The sequence below is a fragment of the Schistocerca gregaria genome, chromosome 3 (assembly GCF_023897955.1).
Source record: "Schistocerca gregaria isolate iqSchGreg1 chromosome 3, iqSchGreg1.2, whole genome shotgun sequence".
In the NCBI taxonomy this organism is placed as follows: domain Eukaryota; kingdom Metazoa; phylum Arthropoda; class Insecta; order Orthoptera; family Acrididae; genus Schistocerca; species Schistocerca gregaria.
The window spans coordinates 555,846,443-555,872,950 of NC_064922.1; the positions used below are offsets into that span (position 1 = coordinate 555,846,443).

The 26,508-nt window shown below is 38.4% G+C and overlaps 1 protein-coding gene across 1 annotated transcript; it reads right to left on the bottom strand.

Moving 5' to 3' along the window:
* Nucleotides 1-20,891: 20,891 nt before the first annotated feature.
* On the bottom strand, nt 20,892-26,436 carry LOC126354478 (UDP-galactose translocator). Its single transcript, XM_050004184.1, has one exon. The coding sequence runs from the start codon at nt 26,141-26,143 to the stop codon at nt 25,112-25,114; it is 1,032 nt and encodes a 343-aa protein (XP_049860141.1). The 5' UTR covers nt 26,144-26,436; the 3' UTR covers nt 20,892-25,111.
* Between the last annotated feature and the right edge of the window lie 72 nt (nt 26,437-26,508).

Genomic DNA, 26,508 nt, shown 5'->3' on the forward strand with positions numbered 1-26,508 from the left:
ACTTTAAATTAAGCCCAATTATTATCTTTTAATCTGTTAGGCTAAAAAGTTGTTAATTCCTTGTAAGAACTGAAGCAAATACGCAAAGAGAGATTTATATTAAGACAGCACAAAAACCTATGGTAAAAATTATTAGTTTCCTAAAATGTTTTGAGATTAATTATAATTGTTAGCAAACTCGAAACCAGAATTAATTTACGGTAAATGCAGATAATATATGGGACTACTACTCTTTAAGGGAAAACCGGATCTAAAACAATATGTTAGTTAGAATATCAACTACAGTAACTAAATCACACACGCCGATTTGCTACAAATTGCTTGTAGATTATGCAAAGGGTAATGGCAGCTTCCGAAAATTCTCCAAAACGCACGTTTATTTGCACTGATATACAATGAGATTCAGGACTGATGTATCCTTTGGCAGAGATGATCCACATGAGTTCCAAAAGAAATCCGTTGGAATTCGATTACTCGATAAATAGTACAATTCTCAAGGCTGTCAATTCAACTAAGTACCTGGGTGTTAAAATTACGAACAACTTCAGTTGGAAGGACCACATAGATAATATTGTCGGGAAGGCGAGCCAAAGGTTGCGTTTCATTGGCAGGACACTTAGAAGATGCAACAAGTCCACTAAAGAGACAGCTTACACTACACTCGTTCGTCCTCTGTTAGAATATTGCTGCGCGGTGTGGGATCCTTACCAGGTGGGATTGACGGAGGACATCGAGAGGGTGCAAAAAAGGGCAGCTCGTTTTGTATTATCACGTTATAGGGGAGAGAGTGTGGCAGATATGATACACGAGTTGGGATGGAAGTCATTACAGCATAGACGTTTTTCGTCGCGGCGAGACCTTTTTACGAAATTTCAGTCACCAACTTTCTCTTCCGAATGCGAAAATATTTTGTTGAGCCCAACCTACATAGGTAGGAATGATCATCAAAATAAAATAAGAGAAATCAGAGCTCGAACAGAAAGGTTTAGGTGTTCGTTTTTCCCGCTCGCTGTTCGGGAGTGGAATAGTAGAGAGATAGTATGATTGTGGTTCGATGAACCCTCTGCCAAGCACTTATATGTGAATTGCAAATAGTCATGTAGATGTAGATGTAGATGTAGAACTTCGAACCACAAACGCTGATTTGCTACCAAAATAAATCATGGATCCGAAATAATTGTACCGGTAACTTAGGAAAATATAGTTTTGTAAGCATCCGAAAATTTCATAAATCACCTATTTTCAGTAATTGTACAATGAAATTAAAGAATGATTGTTTTGAACGAGGATGGGCCAACTGTTCTCAAAAGTTTTAGAAGAGCACAATTAAGTTTAAGCCTATAATTGATGATAACGGTACGAGTTTATCGTGGCACTCGCGAATGTTCAAAATTTCACAATATGTTACGATATAAACGGATAGTGATACAATCAGCGAAACATTGTGCAGAAGTGACGCGAACAGTAAAATATGCGAATCTAGAATCAAACTGATACACAAATCTCGTACCCACAGTCTCACACAAAGGAAAATTTCGAAGTCGGCTTTTATATACGGGTGGAAAAAAATTGTGTCACGAAATTTTAACCCTGGATAGCATCAAATTTTAACACTGGATAGCTGATGACAATAGTAACCAAAATTACTAATGTTGTGTAGGTCGACAACCCACCTATTTAAACTACGGAAACTTGGTGCCACGCGCTCCGATTGGTCGTGGAATTGCCCTGTTGCCGTTCGTCGGTTGACAGACAGCTCCGCCACTGCCCCAACGTGATACGTACACGTGTGGAATGGGTTTTGCTGTTTGTCTCTACCTCACGTCGGAGGCATTCACATGTAAGCTTCGCTTCGGAGGGCACACACGTCACCTGCGATTTAGTCATACACTATGCATGGCGACACAGTATTCGTTTGGAGAACAGCGAGACATGGCTTTTGTTTATGGAGTAGACGACGGTAATGCGCCGTGAAGCTCGACGGTTGTATGAGGAACGGTACCCAGCAAGACGTCACCCCCATCCGCAAATGTTCACAGCAATTCATCAGCGACTTGGTGAAAAAGGCTCGTTAGCGGGATATCATAGTGATGCTGGAAGACCTCAAACACGATAGGATCCGCGTTTGAAGAGAATGTTCTCGAGCGTTTCAAGGAAGTACCTATGACAAATACTCGAACAGTTGGATGTGACATGGGGGTCACTCAACAATTTAGTCTCGAAGTTTTGAGGGATGACGGCCAGCATCCATTTAGTTTCCACCCTGTCCGAGACCTAATCCTGTGGCGGACTATGCAAACACAGGCTAGGATTTTGCCGCTGGTTTCTGTGATATGTTGCACAAGTTTCGGGCTTCCTCACCATTGTGTTGTTTACTGACGAGTGCACCTTTCATCGGGATGGCGTTTTCAACACTGAAACGTTCATTACTGGGCAAGGGGAAATCCTCACGTAACATATGTCTACAGACACCAGGAACAATATTCGCTCAACATTTGGGTAAGCACTATGGGTGACTATCAGACTGGGCTGGTCCGTCTACCTCCTCGACTTACCAGGGAAAATTACCTTCACTTTTTGCAAGAAACTCTACCCAGCCTGCTGGAAGATGTTCCCCTAGACATACAGATACGCATGTGGTTGCAACATGATGTGGCACCCGCACATAATAGCCGTTCTGTACATGAATATTTAAATGAACTCTTCGATGGCTGAATAATTGGCAGAGGTGCTCGTATGACATCACCAGACCTCATGCCATCAGACTTTTTACTGTGGGGATTCTTCACCCACCGTTTGAAGTTACCAAGCTTGTGTCGTGTCAGAGGGTCGTCAGTTAGAGCACCTGTTTTAACAATGTCCTCGCTACAAAAAAAGCCCTTTCCAGGGCCGACACAATTTGTAAAAGACTTTCTGTACGCAAACTAACAGCTGTTGACAGATTTGTTCCCTGTACGTCTTATCATGAAACTACAATGGATGTCTTGGGTCCCAGGCGCATTCGTCCCCACAGTGGAAGGCTGGGACACTACCACCAAGCATGTGGGCTGCGTTGGATACATCTTGATCTCTGGCAGGCAAAGCATTCGTGGTCACGCGTTCTCCAGAGCATCCAGCAACAGGGCAATCCCATGGCTAATTCGAGCGTGTGGTGCCAATTTTCTGTAGTTTAAACATTGTGCGTTTTCGACCTACACAGCATTAGTAAGTTTGGATCCTACTGGCATCAGCTATCCAGGGTTAAAATTTCGTGACACCATTTTTCTTCATCCGTTATAAATAAATGGGTGTACTGCACAGATTTTTCTCCTATTTGTTTCTGTGCACACTTCTACATTGGCATGCCAGAGAAGAACACTGCAGTGTGAGTTTATCTCGGTCAAAATTGAAAAAAAATTGCAGCACCAACTCATCATGGTGCTCTTTGAACCACTCATGAGCACTGCGAGCTGTGTGATGTGTTGCATCCTCCTGCCGAAGAACGGCAAACTACATGTAGGCGTGGACATCATCCCAAAAGATAGATGCTTATTTTTGTTCATCTAATGTGGCTTCCAGAACGACAAGATCAGCTAGAGAATGTCACAAAAATATTCCCCAGACCATAGTGCTCCAATGATTGTTACAGGGAGTGTGCCTCCAAATGTTTTGTGCGATCTGTCCAATGGGGCATAACACATATTTCACCTGATGAGGCCACTTGTCGCTACTCAATGGCCGTTCAGGTTCAGTGCAGTACTGGTGTGCAAATTCCAGCCTTCATTATTGGAGAGTAGCTGTCAACATGGGTGCATGAATGAGGTGCCTGCTACGGAACCACATAAGAGGCTACATTTTCTGCATGGTTGCTGAGGAGACACTGTCGATATCCCCTTGATTCATCTGGGTGGTCAGTTGCTTGACAATTGCATGTCTGTTCACTCACACGTATTTCTAGGGCTGTTGTTTATCCCTGCCATCTATAGCCCGTGGTGCACTACAGTTGCCTTGGCGCCAGTTTTGGGTAGTGCCATTTTGCCATGCACAGTATATTTTAAACCAAGGCAGCATGCAAACAGTTTACAGACTTAGCCATTTCGAAAGTGCTTCCACCCTTGGCCCAAAACCCAATGATCATTCTTTTTTGGATGTCAGATAAATTGCTCCATTTCTCCATTATAACGACGACTGCACCGTTTTCCACATCCCCCAACACACTTTATATAAATCCCCTGCACTGCTAATGCTGTGTGTTTTGAAAAAACTATAGTCAAAGCTCGCAACACTGGATCAGTGAAAGGCATCTGTTTAAGCTTCCTTTCATGTAACTGTCATTTGTAATTCCTAGCTAACAATGAATTAGTATTCTGCATTTTCTGTTATATTTCTATGCTGGGAGGCCTGTGAAGGCACACAGTTTTATTGATTATTATTTTATTTCGAACATGTGCAAAAGAAGAGAAATCCGCAGCAGGGGGAGGAGACGAAAGAAAAGGAAAGGGATGGTTATCACTGCTGTCAGCTGCATTAGGACATTACATGGAGCAGCAGTGATGAATGAAAGTGTGTACCTGACTGGGATTTGAACACACTATCTTTTGCTTACTAGGCTGGTGCATTAACCACTGTGCTATCTGGGGCACATTGTTATTGAAACTGTGTGGATTACCTTGGCACACCTCACGGCCGATCCACACTCCCATCGAGCGTCACCTTTCGCAGTCTCTGTCCATTTCCTCCACGTTCTCTACTCTGAGGTTCCCTCAGGAGGTCAGACGTATTTGTGCATCCCCAGTGAAGAACATGGATCCATTGCCCAGCTAGGCTAATTAATTATATGAATGTGTTGCGTCTCTTCTTTTGATTAATACACCTGCCTAGTAAGTAGGAGATCAAGGGTTCAAATCCCGATGAGGTACACATTTTCACTTGTCACCACTGATTCCGCACAATGTTCCAATGTAGCTGACAGCAGTGATTGCCTCCCTTTCCTTTCCTTTCCTTTCCTTTCCTTTCCTTTCCTTTCCTTTCCTTTCCTCCCCTGTCCCCATCAATTTACATATTATGTATCACAGCTGTGGATTCTGTGCAATGTTTGTTCTTTCAGACATGTCCAAAAACAAACACCACACATTCATATAATTAATTAGCCTAGCTGGGCAATGGATCCACCTTCTTCAGTGCAGATACACAAATACATCCAACCTCCTGTGGGAATCTCAGAGCAGCAAACACAAAGGAAATGGACAGGGACTGCAGATAGATGGCACTTGATGGCACTGTGAATTGGATGCGAGGCATTCCGAGATAGTCCATGCAGATGCAATAACACTGTGTTCCGGATAGTGCAGTGATTAATGCACTTGTCTCGTAAGTAGATCTTGGATTCAAATCCCGGTCAGGCACACATTTTGACTCATCACCGCTGATTCCCCATTATGTCCCCGTGCACCTGACAGCAGAGATCCCCTCCCTTTCCTTTCCTTTCCTTTCCTTTCTTTCCCTCCCCCTCAATTTACATGTTATTTTTGTGTTTCATATCAGTAAACAGTTTTACTCTTTTCCGTAATCTCCATCATAAATAACTGCTGTAATGTGTGGTTAATTTGACGCACATATGTACCAATAGTGATCAGGGTAGTTTTTCTGTGTTCTCTTTTTAGAATCGTTGGGACTTTTGTTTAATCTTATTCAACTGTGGCTTGTGACCTGATGTAGCTGAGAGATGTCCTGTCTTATTTTAACATTTGCGATTGGTCAAGCAAATTAACGCACAAAGTCAAGGACACTGTCCACTGAACTTTGTTCAGAATTTCGTCTGGTAAACTTGTATGGGTCCATAGTAACGAATTCCTACCATTCTCTGTCATCCTTCCAATTAGACAACATCTGGCACCTAGTTGTCAGTTTTTGCATTTGGTCTACTACCTCTCACTCTGAAAGGATGTGCCAGACAGTGGCAGATAGCAAGGGAATCATAGGTGTTAGAGGATACATTGTTTCTGATGAAGGCACTGTGATTGCCTCATGCTCTCTGCAGATAGCCTAGTATATGTCTCAGTTTTGTTTGGAATCTATTAAACAATTCACTTTTTGATGCAGGTAATCCTCACATTTACTTAAATTATCAGCCATGAGAATTAATGCTCTTTGGTGTCATATTATGTGAATATTTGCATAGATTCATTGATTTCTTTTTGTGAATCGTATGAGATCTGCATCAAATTGTCATACCAATGATGAATAACTACTTTCTTGGCTAAATGCAACAGTACCATGGCATAAATCCAAATTTGTGTGTGCCAAATCCTAGAAGTCTTGTTTATTTTTGACAAGTTGACTTTGAAGTTAGCATCTACCCGCAATAGGACCATATAATTGTATCCTACTCAATTTCCTGTGAAGAATGGTTACTCAGAAACCAGAGAAGAAGTTTAACAGGTTGGGATTTATTGGAAGTATTAGACTTTTAGTCAGTATGTTGGACTTAGCTTCTTGTTTCCTTTGAGATCCACCTGTAATTATAGTGAACGCTGGTATGAAAATCTAGGGTAACTCCCGTAGTTTTTGACGTGAACAAGTGTCATGTATTGCAACACTGACTGTTGGGTGATTGTCAGTGGCCACAGCCAAACCTCACACCTAACACTACAGCCTGTCATGGCTTGGCAGTCAAAGACCCTATGCTAAGCGTGCAGGTGTCAGCCTGTGAAGGGAACCTCGCCCCTTTAAGGAAACATATTAATAAGATTGTTCTTGGCACATGATATGTGAGGCAAAATGAATAACAAATATTTAATAAAACCCATTCTCTGGATCATCACTTTGCAGTCTCAGTATTAGTTTCCGTTGCATCTTTGAAATAATTCAATGCTTCAAATATAAGTAAACTTTCATACAAATTTCACATGACATTGCACATGGTGGAACTGGGGTACACATAATGTGTCCCAGCTCAGTTAGGACTGTTGCTATGAAAAATATGAGTCCCTGTAGCACATTTTTGGAACTGCATTTACTACTGTAGTACAATTTTCTTGGACATTCTTAATTGAATTGTAATGATGTCCTTTCTTTGGCAGTTTCAATGTGGAGAGCAAGCAGAAGCAGCTGGGGCCATATCCGATGAATATCATAGATGACCCGGACTGTGAGCTGTTTGCTGGCCAAAAATTCACACTTTGGGCTTGGGTGCTGTCACGGAGGGCAACCATGAACCTGCCTCTTGATATTTGGGTTAAATTCAATGAATTCTCCCCACCAAGCACAAAACTTGATGTTGCCTCACTGTTTCACTACCATTTTCTGATGAGTGTCAGACATGTATTGTTACATGTGTGACCAGGGTGCCTTCTGCAGCAATGCTCGAGTTTTTATCTTCCACGTGGCTGTTACTGAAACTTCAACACCACAACTCATCTCGAGACAACATTGCAGTTTGGAATTTCACACAAGCAGTCCTAACACAACTGGGGCACGCTATATAGTAATGTTTTCCCTACTATTAATAAGAATAGTAGTTTTCAGAAGTCCATGGAATATGCATGAATAAGAATCATGAATAGACAGAAGGGTTTTAAGTGACATATGGACACTGTTTATATTGTGATGCCTGCCAGGATATTAGCTGTCGCAGAACTTCTGGTTAGCTGTTAGACTGAATGGAGTGTTTAATTTGTAATTTCTGTTGTACATGTCACACAGTTCTGACTCGCATAATGATGGTGAGAGGTAGAAATGAACCATGTAGGGGTATCAGGTACTGTGACTGTTGAACACCAGAGGTCGTACATCAAGATCAAAACTTTAAATGGCAAAAACCCAATAGAAATCTACAGTGCATTAAATGAAGTTTGCGGTGAGTTTACAGTGGACCAAAGTACAGTTTCACGTTGTGTTAATCATTTTCATGGAGGTATTCTGAGAAAAGATTTGAAGAAGAGAAAAATTTCTGCAAGATGGTTCCAACACTGTTTGACTGCTGAAGAGAAGTGAGGACCTCCTCACTATGGATGAATTGGAATGAATGTAAATCTAATCTAATCTAAAAATTCCTGTACATTGCAGCCTTGCTCAAACAATTATTCGACCATGATGGTCTAGGATTCTTATGTTGAATTGTTGCTATTGATAAAATGTGAATTAGAACCACAGTTGAAATCACAGTCCAATGAATGGACAGCTTCAGATTCTCCATGTTCAAATAATTTTGATGCACTCAATCAGAGCCCAAGCAAATGATGATTTTTGCTTATGATCACCAAGGAATCATCATGACAGATAGAGTCCTATGTGGTACAAGTATCTCAACAGTGTGTTATCATAACTTCATGTGAAACCTGTGCAGAAAAATGCACAGAACTCAACCGCAGTTGCTCTGTGCTGAGCCACTCATTCTCTGTGACATTGCTTGCCCACAAATCAGCACTATTGTAGTCCAAAAACTGTGTGAATATGGATGGGAAGTGTTGCTGCAGCCTCCCTATAGGACGACATGAGTACACCAGACTTTGACTTGTTCCTGAAGTTGTTATCTTTCTCTGGAAGAGCTCTCTGCTGCTGCTATCTGAACCATTTGATAGACGAATAGAAATGGCATCCTGGGTGGATAATAAGAGCTTCCAAGACACTGGGATTCAACCATACAGAAGCAGGCAGACTATACTGAAGGACTGGAAAAAAGGAAAGTGTAAGTAAAAAAAATAGTGTGCTTTATTTTATTTATGTAATGTCCCTCGTATTTAGGGATTTTGTGTCTTATATGCAAAGGTCTGTTCATTTGCAAGCAAGAAGTCTAATCAGTATGAACCACTTTTGAGGGGTAAGCATGGAATGGGATGCCACTGAGTGCAAAGGTGGGATATTTTCTGACAATGTAAAAGCTTTCTTAGGCAATGCAATACAGGTCAAGGACTTTCTGAAGCATTTCAGATGGTGAGATGACCATCGGTCATCCGGAGCTGCAAAATCCTCAAGAACATTACCAGGCTAGGGGATGGTTGCTGTACCTGCATTCAATCTTAGCACTTTTCAAATGCAATATTTCCAAGCCCAAACAGCATACACCAATATCTATGCAAAAAAAAGTGCAGAAGATGAACTTGAGAAGAGGGCAGACTCATACATTGAGAGAGTGACTACCGTAGAGGAAATCTGAAGAGAAATGGCTGAAGTTAGGAGTGATCTGGAAATGGTACACCAATGGCACTAAGAAGTTAGCAAGAAGGTTTCTGAGGTGACAGAACAGCAGTCCAAATCTGTAGGGTGCATTGAAAATGAGATTAGACTCTGGAATACCATTGCAAAGTGTCATAGGAAGTAAATGACAAAGTTAACAAAAAGCAAAGAGAAATTGTACAGAAGGTGTACCAACAAATGTTGGGGTATGATGAGGTGAAGAAGTAGGAAAAGTTGTAGAGAAGTCAGAGATGCTTGGTGTGTTTTTTGTTGTCTCCTATCAACATGCTAGCACTTTCATTTGGTAGGTTGCGGCTTCTTTGTTTTTGGATTTATTTTTCCCATGTGGAATGTTTCCCTCTATTGTGTTCATGTATATATATGTATGAGTGTGGTAGGGGGAGGCATTCCATGTGGGAGGAATATATCTGGAGGCAGGGATGCTGTGGCTTGCCAGATGGAAGCATTGGTGTGTTAATGGAAACATTGAGGGACACACAAACACACACAATTTTTTGGCTTTGTCGGGCGGGGGGGTGTTTGTATGTGGGTTTGGGGGGAGAGGGTGGGGAGTCGACCTGCGGGGGGACTTGCCAACAAAATCATAATGTCCCTAAAAAATTCAAAATCTGCAGGGTGTGATGAGGTCCCCACTGAAATAATAAAAATAGTCTGTCACAATATTGCATATCCATTCTCTTTCATAATCAACCAATCATTTGATGAGGGACATTTCCCAGATTGATTAAAATATGCAGAAGTTCCGCCCATACATAAAAAAGGCAAACAAGATGAAATGGGCAACTATAGGCCAATCTCACTGTTACCAATTTTCTCAAAAATATTTGAAAGAGCTGCATGTGATCAGATTGAAAATCACAATTCATCTAACAGCATTATCTTAGGCAATCAATATGGTTTCAGAAAAGGCTGCAGCACAATCCATGCAATAAATGAATTAGTCACAAAAGTCAGCAGATGTCTTGATGATAGAATGTGAGTGTCAGGCAGATTTTGTGACCTGCCCAAAGCCTTCGACACAGTAAATCATGACCTGCTTCTCCAAAAATTGGCACGCTATGGTTTTCAAGGCAAATCTCTTAGCTGGATGTCATCATACGTGGCAAACAGAAAACAAAGGGTACTTATTAACATCAACGGCAAGAAATTTCTCTCTGGCTGGAAAAAACCACTCAATTAGGTGTTCCACAAGGTTCAATATTAGGGCCACTGCTTTTTCTGTATTATATTAATGATATGCCATGTCAGGTCCAGTCTGATACTATCCTATATGCAGATGACTCAACAGCTGTAGTCTGTTGTAAAAATGAGGTAGACCTAATTCGTCATATTGAACAAACACTTGGCATGGGTCAAAAACAATAACTTGACATTAAATTTTACAAAGACAGAAATTGTTCATTTTATCACAAAACAATCTGCTCAGTCTATAAGTGAAATACGGTATATGGACAAAAAATTAGAGACTGCAGACTGTGTCAAATTCCTTGGCTTGTTAGTCAATAAAAACCTGTTATGGACTCACCATGTGGACAACATACTGGGTCGACTGAATAGCCTTGTATATATTATGAATATATTGTATAGTATTACTGATTTAGCTGTAAGAAAAACTGTATATAATGCATATTTTGTTTCAGTCATTAGGTATAGTATAATTATCTGGGGGTCTGAAAAAACAAATTTACTTAGAGCTTTTAGACTACAAAAAAGAATCATCCAAGCAATGGTGGGAGCAAAACCAAAGCAACACCGCAAACCTTTATTTGTAAAACTGGATCTAATGAGCATTCCAAGCATATACATCTATGAAACTCTCACTTTCACGAAAATAAACCCACAACTTTTTGAGGGCAACTTCTTCTTGCATCAATATGATACTAGACAAAGAACGAGCTACATGTTACCTACCCACTGTTTAAAATTATATGAAAAAACCTAATACTATATGGGCATGAAATCTGTAAATAAAATATGGAAAGATATGGATGACCCAAATGTAAAAGGTACCAAAAGAGACCTGGAAAAATATCTGAAAGATAAATGTTACTATAGTGTAGAAGATTTTATGAATGGCAACAATGCATTATAATTGGAATTAAAGTACCCATTTGAAGATGTTACATCATATATATTATTAGTTTATTGTCTATTTTCAGTATTGTTATATATAGTGTAAAACTGACAAGTCACGTATGTCACAATCTTTGATTGTATAAGGCATGTTATGTGATAATAAAAATTGAATTGAATTGAACACATTTGTGTGGATGTTATGACTGATGAGCATTCTCACAAACACTGATTACATGTTTTCCATGATGAGGATATTTATTTAAATCAATGACGTGAGTGACTGTGGACTGACATCTGCCATGAGAGAGTGGCTCATAGACAAAATGGAACTTTTGAACTGTGGGAGCCATGAACATAATAGTCTAGTGAATGGCTTCCATGTGGGACCTCAGAAGGTGTGTCTTCCTAGTGAAGATGGGTGTAATACACTGGAAATCACAAAAGATGTCTAAGTAAATCTTAAGTAATGAGATGAAGACAGTTTGTGGCAGAAATGAATGAAGTAGGATGCAGTATTAGTCAATGAACGAGCACTTCATTCACTTGTGCCTGGGAGGGAATTTGCATGGGACTGACGAGTAAGACTAAAAAACCACATGACTAGTATGTTTTCTGTTCTCACCCTGATCAACAGTCTGGTTATTTATTTATTTAAATCATGCGGCTAAGGCCCCCCATCGGGCAGGCCATTTACCAGGTGCCGGTCTTTCAATCTGATGCCACTTCGGCGACCTGCAGTCAATGAGGATGATGATGAGGACAGCACAACACCCAATCCCTGGGCGGAGAAAATTCCCCAACCCAGCTGGGAATCAAACCTGAGCCCAGAGGATTAACAGTCCGTTATGTTGACCATTCCGCTACCGGGGCGGACAACAGTATGGTAAAAATATATGTCAACCCTTATCAGGATTTTAGTGCCCTGACTTTTACTGCTTTGATGATCTTTTTTTTTTATGCCGACTTTCAATAAGATCAATGTACTTCACATTTTATGTGATTTTCTTTTTTTGTGCTCACTTTTAATACTGTCCAAATGGAAACACTATTTCTGTATGTACATGATTAACACTATGGTCTTGTGATTCACAGCAGTAATTTCATACCACAGTTTTCATAAATACTGATCTCGGTAAACTTATTTTGCTCTGTAATAATGATTACGGCATAATTTATTGTGCCAGTAAATGTATTTCTACAGTGACAAATGCTAATGATATGTAGACAGACAGCTATTAATGAACACATGGTTTATTACCTAGCCTTTTTGAGCATATTGGCTTATCGTAATTAGAGCTTTGTTGAACTTGTGCAGTAAGGTAAATTTTCTAAGACTCATTACTGTTTTGTTTTATGTAATTATGTTTTGCTTTTGTGTGTTAAAATCTGCTTACAATCATATAGGGCCAAGTGATGGTGAGAATGATTGACTGTCTTCTTTTAATGGGAATGACTTATGTTTAATTTTTGCAAAATCTTTGTAAATCATTTTGTTCTGAAAAGTTTAGTTATGTTTATCCATTACTGTGTACTTGAAATAACCTATAAGAACACGAGGTTATGGTTCCCCCCAAATGTCATTGTACTATATTAAGCTGAATAATAATAAAAAAAATTGTCACTTGTCCCTGATGTCGTATTATGACAGTCCTGGCTTAACATTTCTTCCGCAACGAGTTAGTGTGATGAAAAGGCCTGTCATTTGTAATTAGTAACTTTCTCTATTTTTGTTATTATGTTGCTATGCTGGGAGAAAGCTTGCATAAGGTGCCATTTTTATTAATTATTATTTTTGTGTTCCACACCAGCAACCTGTTTTACCTTTCAATAACTGCTGCCATGAATAAGCTCTGCACTGTGTTGTATGTACATGTAACTGGATTTGCTCACATACCACTTGTGATCAGTGTAGGTACTCTGACTTCTCTTTATAGAATCTTAAGAACTTTAGTTGAATCTTGTTCATTCATGACTTGTAGCCTTTTGTGGTCAAGGACAATGTCCCATCACCTCTCCTTTAATAATTTGTAATTAGTCAAGCAAATTAAAATGTGAAGTTGACCTCAATTCAAAATTTTGCACCTCTCTTTTGTGATCTTCTGATTGGGCAAACACCAGGCACCTCATTGGCAGAGTGAGAAAGAGAGAGAGAGAGAGAGTGTGTGTGTGTGTGTGTGTGTGTGTGTGTGTGTGTGTGTGTGTGTGTGTGTGTGTGTGTGTAGCCTGCCGTTTTACTATATTCACCATGAAATCACTGATGATAGGAACCCTGCTTGACAAATGAATAAGAAATGTTTAATAAAACACATTACCAAGGTCATCACGCTTAAGTCCCAATATTATTTTCTACTCTGCTTTTCAATAATTCATTGGGTCAAACACAAGTCAACCTTCATGACACTGCATGTGGTGAAACCGGAATATAGTAACATTTTCCCTATTGTATATAAGAATCTTTGTAGTTTCCAGAAGCCCAAAGCAAATGGCAAAAACTGATTAAAAAAAAAAAAGAAATCATATGTTAATAACAACACGAACTTTATTGGTTTTGAAGCTCGATTAGATTTACTTTCATTCCGATTGATCGATAGTGAGGTGGTCCTCCAGGATGTAGAACATGTCAGAAAAATAATAATACATGACAAATATTTACAACTAAAACAAATAAGCTAATGTACCTTCCACAGGTCCCAAGTGGAATGATCGTATTTTTTAATGAACACTATATGCAAGAATCATTTTACAACACTCATTGACTAAGATTGTTTGAATGCACTGAACTTAAAAAAATGTTTTATTTATTTATTTATAAGGTAACAAACATATAATAGAACTACTACAATACTTATTGACAATGAACACATTACTGTATGAACTGGTGCAGAAGTTAGATTGTACTTCCCCCCCCCCCCCCCCACACACACACACAAATAAATAAATAAACAAAAATCTGTTGGTTCTACTGAGAAAGTCGTCAATGGAGTAGAAGGAGTTGGCCACCAATAAATCCTTCGGGTTTCTCTTAAACTGAATATTGTTGGTTGTTAAGCTTTTTATGGCTGCTGGCAAGTTGTTGAAAATACGTGTTCCTGAATAATGCACACCTATTTGTACAAGAGTAAGTGACTTTACATCCTTGTAAATATTATCCTTATTTCTAGTACTGACTCCATGAACTGAGATGTTAGTTTGAAAAACAGATATATTTTTGATGACAAATTTCATTAACAAATAAATATATTGGGAAGCAATATTTAGTATCCCTAGTTCCCTGAACATGCCTCTGCAGGACGTTGTTGAGTTCATACCACATAACTTTTATTGCATGTTTTAGTACCCAGAAAACTTGGCTTGATGAATTACCCCAAAAAATAATCACATACGACATCATGGAGTGACAGTAAGCATAGTATGCCACCTTTTACATTATTGTATCCCCTATGTCTGACAGAATTCGCACTGCAAATAGAGATTTGTCTAGACACTTCAGCAGTTCTGTGGTGTGCAATCACTTTCTGAGAACTGGAAGGATCCTGTGCCTTTCATTCTGAATCACACTTGCAATACCTTTGACAGCAGAATGAAAACTGGTTTGAAACTTATATATTGTTATTTTACATGAAATAAATTTAACTGAGAACAGTTGCAATAAAATTGATTCAAGGTAATACTGAATTATTTTCACATCATTTTTCATTCTCTCATTCAAGAGTAAAATACAGATGCCGGTTTGTCTTAATGCAATCAGCACGGATAAAATACAGGGATTGCAAGATTATCTACAACTTTCACTGAAACCAATCTGCAGTTATGAGCCAAATCCCATAGACAGATGCAATAACTGAAAGGGGATCGAGATAGGCTAGCAGTCTACCATAAGTGCCAATCCATGTGCAAGTAAAACAAGCAATGACAAAAAAGGTAAGGAAATGAAGATTTGTCAGTGACTTGTAATGTGCACAGAGATGGTCAAAGGGAAAATCAGTTGAATGGAACTGACAGCACAATAAAAGTAACTCAAAGGTAATGAAATGTAGTACCAGAGGAATCAGATTAGGAAATGAGACATTAAAATTAATAATCAACTTTTTCTTTTTGGGCAGCAAAACAACTGATGATGGGAAAGTACAGAGTACATAAGACAAATTACCACTGCAAGAAACATGTTTCTGAAAAGAGAAATTTGTTAACGGCAAATACAAATTTTAATATTCAGGTGTCTATTCTGAAACTGTTTGAAGTGTAGTCACATTTAGAAGTCAAATGTGGACAGTAAAAAGTATAGAGAAGGGAACAAAAGCTTTTGAAATGTGGCCTTACAGGAAAATGTTATAGATTAGATAAATATATCAGGTACTTTATGAGGATGTATTTATTTTAAACAGGGAGAAAGGATCTGAACTGTGCAATTTGACTTATATAAGGAATAAAATGGTTAATCACATGCTGGGGCATTAAAGGAATAGTTAGTATGGTAACAGACAGATTTGTGAGGGGTTAAAATTTTAGAGGAAGCCAAAGTCTTAAATATGGTACACAGCTTTAAACTGATAAAAACTGCAGTAGTCGTGCAAAGATGAAGAGACTTGCACAGTGTGGCGGTCTGTGTGAAACCAGTCTTCAGACTGAAGACAACAACTGAAAGTCTTTTTCTTAGTGAACAGCCTCAGTTTTCATCTCATTACTTGTATATCAGGAGCAGACGCAGCAAGTACAGCAAGAAGGGAGGGGGGGGGGGGGGGGAGAGGAGAAAACCTAATAGTAATGTCACTGAAAGTTTTGTAAATGCTTATTACTTTCAGTTTCAGTAATATGAGGTGTCCATTACTGAGCAAACTATATTTATCCACTTCAGCTGTAAATTTAAAAAGAAGCAAAACCATATAACAACATTTCTATGATTCCAAATACAGTTTGAGTGCAAATTGGTGTATGCAGCAGTGTACTGTATTTGTTATGTTGATATTCTTTCTTTTTGCAGGAACAGTCTTATCATTTCTTCAACAAATAGTGGAAAATCCAGCAGTATGAAATGGATAGATTGCTACTTATCAGATAGAGGGACCACTGAGTGGCAGACACAGGCACATTGAGAAAAGACTGATAGATAATAGGCCTCCCCACTACCAGATTAAGTCCTTTGCCAGATGTAGAAACACTCTCTCTCTCTCTCTCTCTCTCTCTGACTGTTGTCTCCAGGAGCTAAGGCCATGTACTGATCTGAGTGAGAAAGAACTTAGTCCAATAGTTGACAATGTCTTGTAGTCTTCTTTCAATGTGACTGTTGGCCCCTTAGTGCCTCCTCTATGTTGTAAGCAGCAATCTATCCACCTATCATTACTTCTTCAGCAGATTCATTTTTATGCCGAAATGCAAGTCAATAAAAAGATAGTATCCCAAATGCTTCGCTGTTTCTTGGTAATAGTTGTTACTCGAAAGCAAAGTTCCGAAAATCTAATTTTAGCTAATGACAGTATGGTGGCTCATAATTCCTGATTATTCAAAGCCCCTTCTTTCCATACAAAAAACTGTGAAAAGGCTGTCTCTTTATCAAGTAATAATGTTTTGTCAGGCTCACTTAGTCTTATTCTGGGACTTATTTTCATGAAGTCTACACTCAAAATATATACTAGACAGCCCCAAAAAGACTCATGCAGTTGACAACTCATGGCAAGGTCCTTTGTTTAATTGCCTTTTTAGGGCCAGAACGCATCTCCCCACTTCCAAAATCAAGGGCAATCATCTTATGCTAGGGAATAAACTGCCACCAAGTAGGTAATGCAATAATAATTGACTCTGCCTATTTGTAAGCCAATAATCTAATCACATCCAAAAAAAAAAACAGCTCTCTAATATTTATTACTGGAACAGATCATAAAGTGTCAGAGTTTATAGTGATTTTATGAGAAATCCTGAAAATAAGGTATAATGCCCATATCCATTGGGAACAAGTACAGACATTTGGCAGCGTCCATTCAGGCAAATTTCAAACACTTCTAAACACATCTTTCTTAGTCACTGTAAGAACTTACATACCTATGATATTTTTGTGTCTTGGCTTACAACAGCCCTAACTGCAATGTAAAAACATCGAAGACGAACTAGCTAAGTGGTGGCCAGCCAACTTCAAGCTGCCACAGAATTTGCCAGTGACATTGGTATCCACTGTTGGTGTACCTACAACACCGTCAGCAAGAGGTGGTCTCCGACAACTGTAATGGACTTGGTATGGCTGCTTCACGCACCTCCCTCAGACAACCACATAACCTGATTTTGTGTTGTGTCAACGGGAGTACCTCCATGTTGCTGCAGCTCTATGAATGACTATTGTTTTCACCGACTATTGTTTTCATCTGCAGCTGTTTGCACTTCATAGCTGAAAGGTTGCAGCAGTGCTGTCTGCTCTCATGGACATTCTTTCACCAACTCTACTACAGCCGCATCCCTACAAATCACACTCCAAAACTGCCTGTATCACAATATACTTCAGCAAATCACTGGCTACGATTGTGTACCCCATTGATGCATGCAAAATACTTGAAAAGACGTGTTAAATTACGTTAAGCATAAAATCTGTTCAGCACCCAGATGGAGCCCCTTTGTAAAGTATTTAATGTCTGTGGAAAGCAAACTAGGTTAGAGCCTAAAAACTCTATCCAAAGTCATCGGATCTTGAGTGATAGCTCAATTGTGAAGGACAAGGAAGAGAATAAGCTACAAGCTATATTTTCAAAATACTTGTTACTCAGATGACTAGCTTCAATGTTACATTTGCATCATCTTCAGGTCCTACTATTAACCAAATACATACTTTCAGTCATTGGCTGACATATGATAGGATCCATACAATAACCACGATCAGTGGACCACTATTCATCAGGAGTGCATATTCCAGAAGTGATGTCACTATGTCAAGCTTCTTGAAGAAAGTAATCTGTTATTCTTCCATGGCGATTTAGGGATACCACACAAAACTCCCAGACATGATGCATATGAGCTAATTATATCATGTTCCAAGAAATATTTAAGAGGATTGCCACTGCACATCCAATGTTCTCTTGAGATTAGATCTTAAGATCTTTCTCAAGATCCATTAGTTTTGTTATTGATGTATACTGTACCAACCCAGAAAGTTTGGCATTTGCAGTTCTGTCAGTTCATGTTCGAGAGATTTAATTCTTGGAAAGCAAATTCAATATGTAACTGTGTAAATAATAACAAATGTGACTATTTGAGAGACAATGGAATACAGACAAACCAATGGTATGCATTTTCTTTGTTGCAAATTAACACAATAATAAATTAGAAACTTAAGAAAGTAATCCAAGTAAGTAGGTTGCGGGGCACATTCCAAATTTTGGAGACTAATCCAGAAGTGGCCAGAAGCAAATATAGGAGGATCTTGTTCAGCAAAGACAAGGCATCCACCACTGAAGAATTTCTTGAGGAGATCCAAACCCAACACTTTTGCACTGTACTTACAGAAACTCGTGGTACAATGTGATCTGTCTTTCGAAAGAGACAGATAAGTCATCCACTAAAAACATTAATTTTCCAGAAGTGATTGCCTGACTTCTCAAAAAGAAATATTGTAAAAGATTACCTGAATATTTAGAGAGGATACCTCGGGGTATACACCTTAAAGATTACTTTGATGTGATACTCAGGCGAGTTTCTGAAAAATCAGTAATTTACAGTTATCTTTTAGAACTTTGAGTAACACTAGTACTGTTAATCGTAAACTGTCATTTACATTTCCTAATTTCTGTGTGAGAGTACACGATAAACCATACAACAAGAAACAAATTATGTCATCAGTACTTCGTACACTCATTGCTCAAACCATCCTTTTCAGTGAATAAGAACAAAATCATATCTTGGTATGTTGAACACAATGACCTCTTGAAGGTCAACCAGCATGGATTTTGAAAACGATTATGTGAAAGCCAACTCGCACTTTTCTCACATGATATACTGAAAGCTTTGGATCACAGCAACCAAGTAGATGCAGTATTTCTCGATTCCCAAAAAGCAGTTGACTCAGTACCGCATCTACACTTAGTGTCAAAAGTATGATTGAATGCGGTATCAAGTAAATTTGTGACTGGATTGAGGAATTTTCGATAGGGAGGACACAGCATGTTTCTTTGGATGCAGATTCGTTGCCAGATGTAGAGGTAACTTTGGGTGTTCCCCAGGCGAGTGTTCATGTTGTATATTAATGACCTTCCAGACAATATTAATAGTAAAATCGGGCTTTTTGCAGATGATGCAGTTGTCTATAATGAAGGACTATCTGAATCAGTCACATCTTGATAAGTTTTCAATGTGGTGCAGAGATTGAGAACTTACTCTAAATGTTCAGAAATGTAAAACTCTGCACTTCACAAAACGAAAAAACATAGTATCCTCTGACTACAATATCAATGAGTCACTGTTGGAAGTGGCCAACTCATACAAATACCTGGGTGTAGCACTTTGTAGGGATATGAAATGAATTGATCACATAGCCTCAATCATGTGTGAAGCAGGTGGTAGACTGATTTATTGGTAGAATACTGGGAAGTGCAATCAGTCTACAAAAGAGATTGCTTATAAATCACTCGTGTCCCATGCTAGAATATTGCTTAAGTATGTGGGACCTATAGCAGATAGGACTAACAGGAGATATTGAACAAATGCAGAGAAGGGCAGCATGAATGGACACAGGTTTCTTTAATCCATGGGAGAGTGTCACAGAGATACTGAAGGATCTGCACTGAAAGGCTTGAAGATAGACAAACTATCTGAAAGTCTATTAAAGTTATAAGAACCAGCTTTAAATCGTTACTCTAGAGATATACTGCGACCCCCAACATATTGCTCACATAGGGATCATGGGGATAAGATTAGAGGAATTAATGCAAACACAGGGGCATTCAATCAATCATTTTTCCCACACTCCATACATGAATGGAGCAGGAACAAACCATAAAGATCTGGTACAGTGTAATGTACTTTCTGCCATGCACCTCATAGTAGTTGGCAGAGTATATATATAAACAAAGATTCCAAGACTTACCAAGCGGGAAAGCGCCGGTAGACAGGCACTATAAAATAACACACAAACAAAATTACGAGCTTTCGCAACCGGCAGTTGCTTTGTCAGGAAAGAGGGAACGAGAAAGAAAGATGAAAGGATGTGGGTTTTAAGGGAGAGGGTAAGGAGTCATTCCAATCCCGGGAGTGGAAAGACTTACCTTAGGGGGGAAAAAAGGATAGGTATATACTCGCGCGCGCACACACATGTGTGTGTGTGTGTGTGTGTGTGTGTGTGTGTGTGTGTGTGTGTGTGTGTGTGTGTGTGTGTGTGTGCGCGCGCGCGCGAGTATATACCTATCCTTTTTCCCCCCTAAGGTAAGTCTTTCCGCACCCGGGATTGGAATGACCCTCTCCCTTAAAACCCACATCCTTTCATCTTTCCTTCTCCTTCCCTCTTTCCTGACAAAGCAACCAATTTTGTGTGTGTGTTTGTGTGTTATTTTATTTTGCCTACCAGCGCTTTCCCGCTTGGTAAGTCTTGGAATCTTTGTTTTTAATATAATATATTTTTCCCATGTGGAAGTTTCTTTCTATTATATAACAAATTAATTTCAATATATGTTTGGAAAAAATAAGTTCTGTTTATTATTTACCAGTCACATTTCCATAAAAAATCGTTAATACATCTCTCTCCACAACATACTGGCATCAGTGACTTGATTCAGTAAATGTTGGTTATCTTTAATTTACAGGCAGTATTAAGTTTAGGCTACCAGAAAATATGCACACTGCTTTAATTGGACAATTGTTTTATAGCAATTTTCCCTCTAGAATAAGAGTAACTTAATACACAAAAAAATAATATAATCCACTAAAGTAACTTGTTTGCAGAGAATGAGACAGCATAGACAGAGAGAGAGAGAGAGAGAGAGAGAGAGAGAGAGAGAGAGAGAGAGAGAGAGAGAGAGAGAGAGAGAGAGAGAGAGAGCTCTGTGCCACTAAGAGCTAACTAAACAAATAAATAAATAAGCAACATCCATTGATGTCAGCCAAATAGCACCAATTACATGAATTAGTACTCAGATAAAGAGCAACTATGTCAAAACATTTTACACAGTACAAATCAAAGCTTTAAAGGCTATTACAAAATGTGGTATTTTGATTTAAACTAAGTACAAAGAGCCACAGAAAACACCACAGGAAACAGAACACACCATAAAAAAGGTTGTAATTTCAAACAACCTTTGTCCAAGACTACAGTAATTAGACATGTACCTAATCGGTATGAGATAGTCTGCCTGGTTAAATACTAACAGTTATTACAATTTCAGTAAACATTAATTAAATCTTAAATGCTTGACATTAACAAAATTTAAAATAAGATCTACTACATAGTAGTTACTATATGGTGACAAATGATGCACAGTCTCCATTCATGTCAAATACACAAATATTATTTTTCATGCCATGAAAACACTCTGATGTTTCTGAACAATGGAAGGGAGACACTCGCAGTCAATAATAAATGTGAAATCACACACAGATTCCAAAGCATGGGAGACTACAACAAAATAGTAAATGGAAGGCAGAAAAGAATCTAAAACAGAATAGCAGACAATGCTATAGTGTATTGTGACAGTTTTATAAGAGTTGGAAAACTCTCTGCTAATTATGTGAAAGAAAAAAAATACCTTTCAGCATTCTAGTCAGTCATCATCTCTCTCTTTTTTCGCAGCTGTTGATAAGTGCAAGAGAAGCCTCCTCTCCCCACTCCTAGCACCATTTAATGTTAATACAATATTTGCAAATGGGAATTTTCTTGTTTTGCACTTAGGTGTACGCAAATTTACAATTTTATGTAGGACCTATTTTTTTCCTGAGGCAGCTGTGAAAACTGTTGTCCCTATTAATTACTGACCTTCCGAGTGCAAATAAATCAATTTCCCTTACCTATGTTGCCTGGTTCCTTTTAACGTTAAAAAAAAAAAAAAAAAAGGTGGTATATACTTAAACTCCAAATTGTGAATGAACAGTTTACTCCAATTCACATAATGGTGCTTATATACCCCACTGTCCCACATTAACACAAAATGAATTACACATCCTGGTAGTGATGTGCACTGCCAACAAGGGTTCTTTAGGAAGTGTTTCAGTACACTTTCATTTTCATGACAATGCTTGGGTGTCTCCATCAAGTTCAACACTGTCCTCCAAGAATTCTAGTTAATACATCTTTGTTTTGGACATCCACATATCTTGTCATAGTACAGTTCTCCCATGTGTTTGCAATTAACAGCTCTATAATGTTTCTTACCGATTTTCAGTTTTCATAATAAAGGGACCAATGAAAACAAAAGCCAAAACAACAATGACTATACATAGCGTGAAGTCCTCCATAACAGACTGTAGCTGTTTAGCCCAAAAATAGTGATTAGGCAATGATGCTTAAGTGTTCCACTGAAAAGCCATGAAGACTATACAATGGATTAAGACCCACTTCAACAACCAAGCCTTCATGAAATGCTACAAACTTCAGTTTTGTTTCAGGAATGTAGTCTCTTGGGTTTTAAATCAGCGTATTTAAGTATCATTTATCATGCCTGTGACACTGAACTCTGGTGCTGTACAGCCAGAGTGTATGCCTACAATATAAAACACTCTTCAATAAAGGCAGAGGGTGATGTAATGCAATATGCAGTTTTATACTGTGACTGACTCCAATTCTCCACATATTTTCTACTCTTAACTGTAAGCTAGCCTTTGAGGCCTCACTTAATATACTTGTTGTAATAAGTTGATACATCTTCTGCAAATGATCTTGATAGTCTCTGTACCAAGTGACAAATTATTTGCAAATAAACAATTTCTTTCTGAAACTTATCCTTTTAACTCCCCGTTTCTGCTTAAGCATAACATCTTTAGATCACAGTGTACAAAATGGGCAAGGTGGGAGACTATATGCATTATCCTGCATAATGCCTACACAAGTTCCAGAGAAGAAAATGGAATTTAAAGACTGATTAACTATCGGTAACAATTTTACCTGTTGCTTTGAATGGAATGTTAGATGATCAAAGACTCAAAGTTAGAGATGATCACCAAGTGACCCATCATTAAACCTGATTACTCCAGGAGCCGATGGCTGTGAGAAAAGTAATAACACACAATACAAATGTAAGACCATTAGCAAATTTGGCTGCAGTAAACACAAAATCTTTGTGCACTACTCCAGCAGTGTACCTGTGTTACGAAGAATAATTTCCAATGTCTATCAGCTCTTAAATACATTTGTACAATGCCACAATAATAAGCAAACTAAATCTTATGTAGTTAACCAAGCAACAAGGTAGAGGCTTAAGATGCTTCCTGTCAAAAAGACATTTTCTGTATGTTAGAGAAGTGTTATTGAGCAACAGAATTTATGTGGTTCACTGCCAATGATAAAACTATATAACAACTGATTCCAGGAAACACCACCATAATTTTCTGACTACAGTCAGTGAAACTGATTCTTAACACTTTCTGCATCTTAACCCAATTTACACAATTCCAATGATGATATCTGTGCAGCACTTCATGTTTCAAAGTAACACCACTTAGCACTGTACCACATTATAGGATCATGAATGTTTCTACAGAGTTCTCCAACATTTTTTTTTTACTGTACTACCTAATGTATTAAACTATCTGAAAAACATTGTTGCATGTTTTATCGATCCAAAAAATAATGTGTGTGCATGTAATTATAGAATTTTATCATACGAATGAGCAATACTGGCAATTTGTACAAAATCTTTCAGTCAGTAATAGAAACATCTCTGGATCAAAATAGTTATGATATTTACATGTAAATACATTCTCTTTTAGTCAAATGAAAATATTATGGAAGAAACAACTTGAGCATGATGCTGACACAGCACATACCTCTCTAGGCATAAAAATAATCTCACATATCACACTTCTGATACTGACATTCCAATTCTCCAAAAATCTTAGCTATTAAATATGTTTCCATTTAAAATATCGTGTCACAAATGATAATCCCCTAAGCAATTTAGTTAATTTGGAATATGTTTTAAGCAACAACCATAAACACAAAATGTGCCTCCAGTCACTGACAATGATGTATTAACATTAAGTTATACTTTTAAACTATTTGGAATAAGATATACATGTCATCAGACTTATGTCACATAAAAAAAGTATCTGAGACAACCACAAAGAATCTAACATCTTACATGGATTTAAGTTTTGTGAAATAATCATAATACAACATATGATGATAATATTGCATATTCAGTAGTAAATAACAGGCAATAAAAGTAGAAATTTGTGAATAAAAGATCTGGACAAACCAGTAATACTGCTAAAAATCTTAATTTAGTTTTGTGCCAAATAGGATACATAGTTAGGAATAAATTCAAAGGCTAATTAACATGAGCAGTTTTAATTATGGGATTGCCCTCATAAACAAAAGTTTTCATGAAACAGTTTAATTTGAGGGAATGATACATCAGTCATTCAAGAAGTGAAATAGCAGTTACCTAGACTGATTCATTCTGAGTGGCAACTGTGCTTCTGGCTTCAGTTACTAGTTCTTTCCTTGTCTACCTCTGTCTGCAAACGCATATTTGCATGTGTATTATGTATGTTATTCTCTCAGATTAGCATGCTTTTGATTTATCATTTTGCTTGTTAAGCAAATGATTTCCCTTTCTCTAGTCTTCCATAGTATGAAACTACTTTTTCTTCAAAGATATAGCAAAACTGGAACATACATTATCTAAGATGTTGGCATAAAAACACCACTAAAATACACATCCATTTGCAGTGTCTTTTATACCTTTATAGTAATGCCACTCTGTGGTTGGGGAGCTTTAGGCTGATAACTGTACATAAATATTGAACACATAACAAGTAGTGCCCCTACTACAAACTGAAGCTCAAGTTGGAAATTGAAGAGATAAATGGATGCGATACATGATATAACAATGGCCAACGATGTAGCAAAACCCTTAAGAATGTTGTCAGCATATTTAACCACCATTGCAACCAAGAGACCACCCCCAGCCTGGAGAACAACTAAGTACCAAACAAAGAAATCGTACCCAAAAAAGAAACCAACATGTTTGATTTTCGTCCAGTCATTGAAGAGGCATGTTAAGAGACCAAATGGGAGAGACAAAAAACTAAGCTGCACATTACGCATCCATACAGATATGTCTGATCCTTTGAGAATTTTTTCAAAATATATTCCTGCAAAGCCAGAAAGAACACATGCAAACAAAGCGGCAGAAAAACCAATAAAACGATTCTGTTTTGGAGCACCTGCAGGTGGAGGAGTTGGAGGATCAGTGTGTGCTAATTGCACCAAAACCACTCCTATCAACAATACTACAAGAGCCACCCACTGTAAAGGTCGGAGGCTTCTTCGTAAAATCAAAACAGTGAACATGGCAGTTGTGAGAATCTTTAACTGATATGTTACTTGATAAGTTGCTGCATCGAGATGAGACGCAGATACATAAAGCATATTGTTCTGAATGATGTATACCAATGACGGTACACATACTTTCAAAGTGTCCATGGGCTGCTTGATAATAGTGTTGTGTAAAGCTGTTACACATCTCTGCAAGGAACCTTCTTCTTGCCATACCAACAAAATACATGTAAATAGCTTCACAACTTCAGACATAAATACTGCAGTTGACGAAAAAAACATGTCACCCACTCTAGTCCTCGCATACCGCATACTGAGACCGAGAATTGCATTCTGTAATGTGAGCGTAATAAGACTTAAATGTTTCAATATCAACACTCGTCTCTGCTGAATATTGGATGCGACTTTGAGATTCGACACACTCGACATCTTGAACGGGAGCTGCGTTTAGAGATTATAATATAATTTCAAGCAGTACATGTCCACACCACACACAAGTTACAAGCCACGTCCAAGTATGTCCGGCACTGGATAGAAAGAGTAATATTGCCACATCAACAATCTATTCGCTCTTTTCAAACGCATTAACGCCATTTCCTTCAATCAGACTTTCCCCTACACACGTTAAACTCGTGATTACGATCATGTTTTCTATCCGTTTTGATTTATGTCATACACACGCTGCACTTGCAGCACACCGCCGCACTTCCAAATTCCGACTACGCTTTGACACGCGGATGACACACAAACACATTGCTCCAAAGACTTGGCTGTAGAGTTATTCCTTCGCTTGT

Coding starts and splice junctions, on each gene's coding strand:
- LOC126354478 (XM_050004184.1), bottom strand. CDS start 26,143: ATGTCGAGTGTGTCGAATCTCAAAGTCGCATCCAATATTCAGCAGAGA.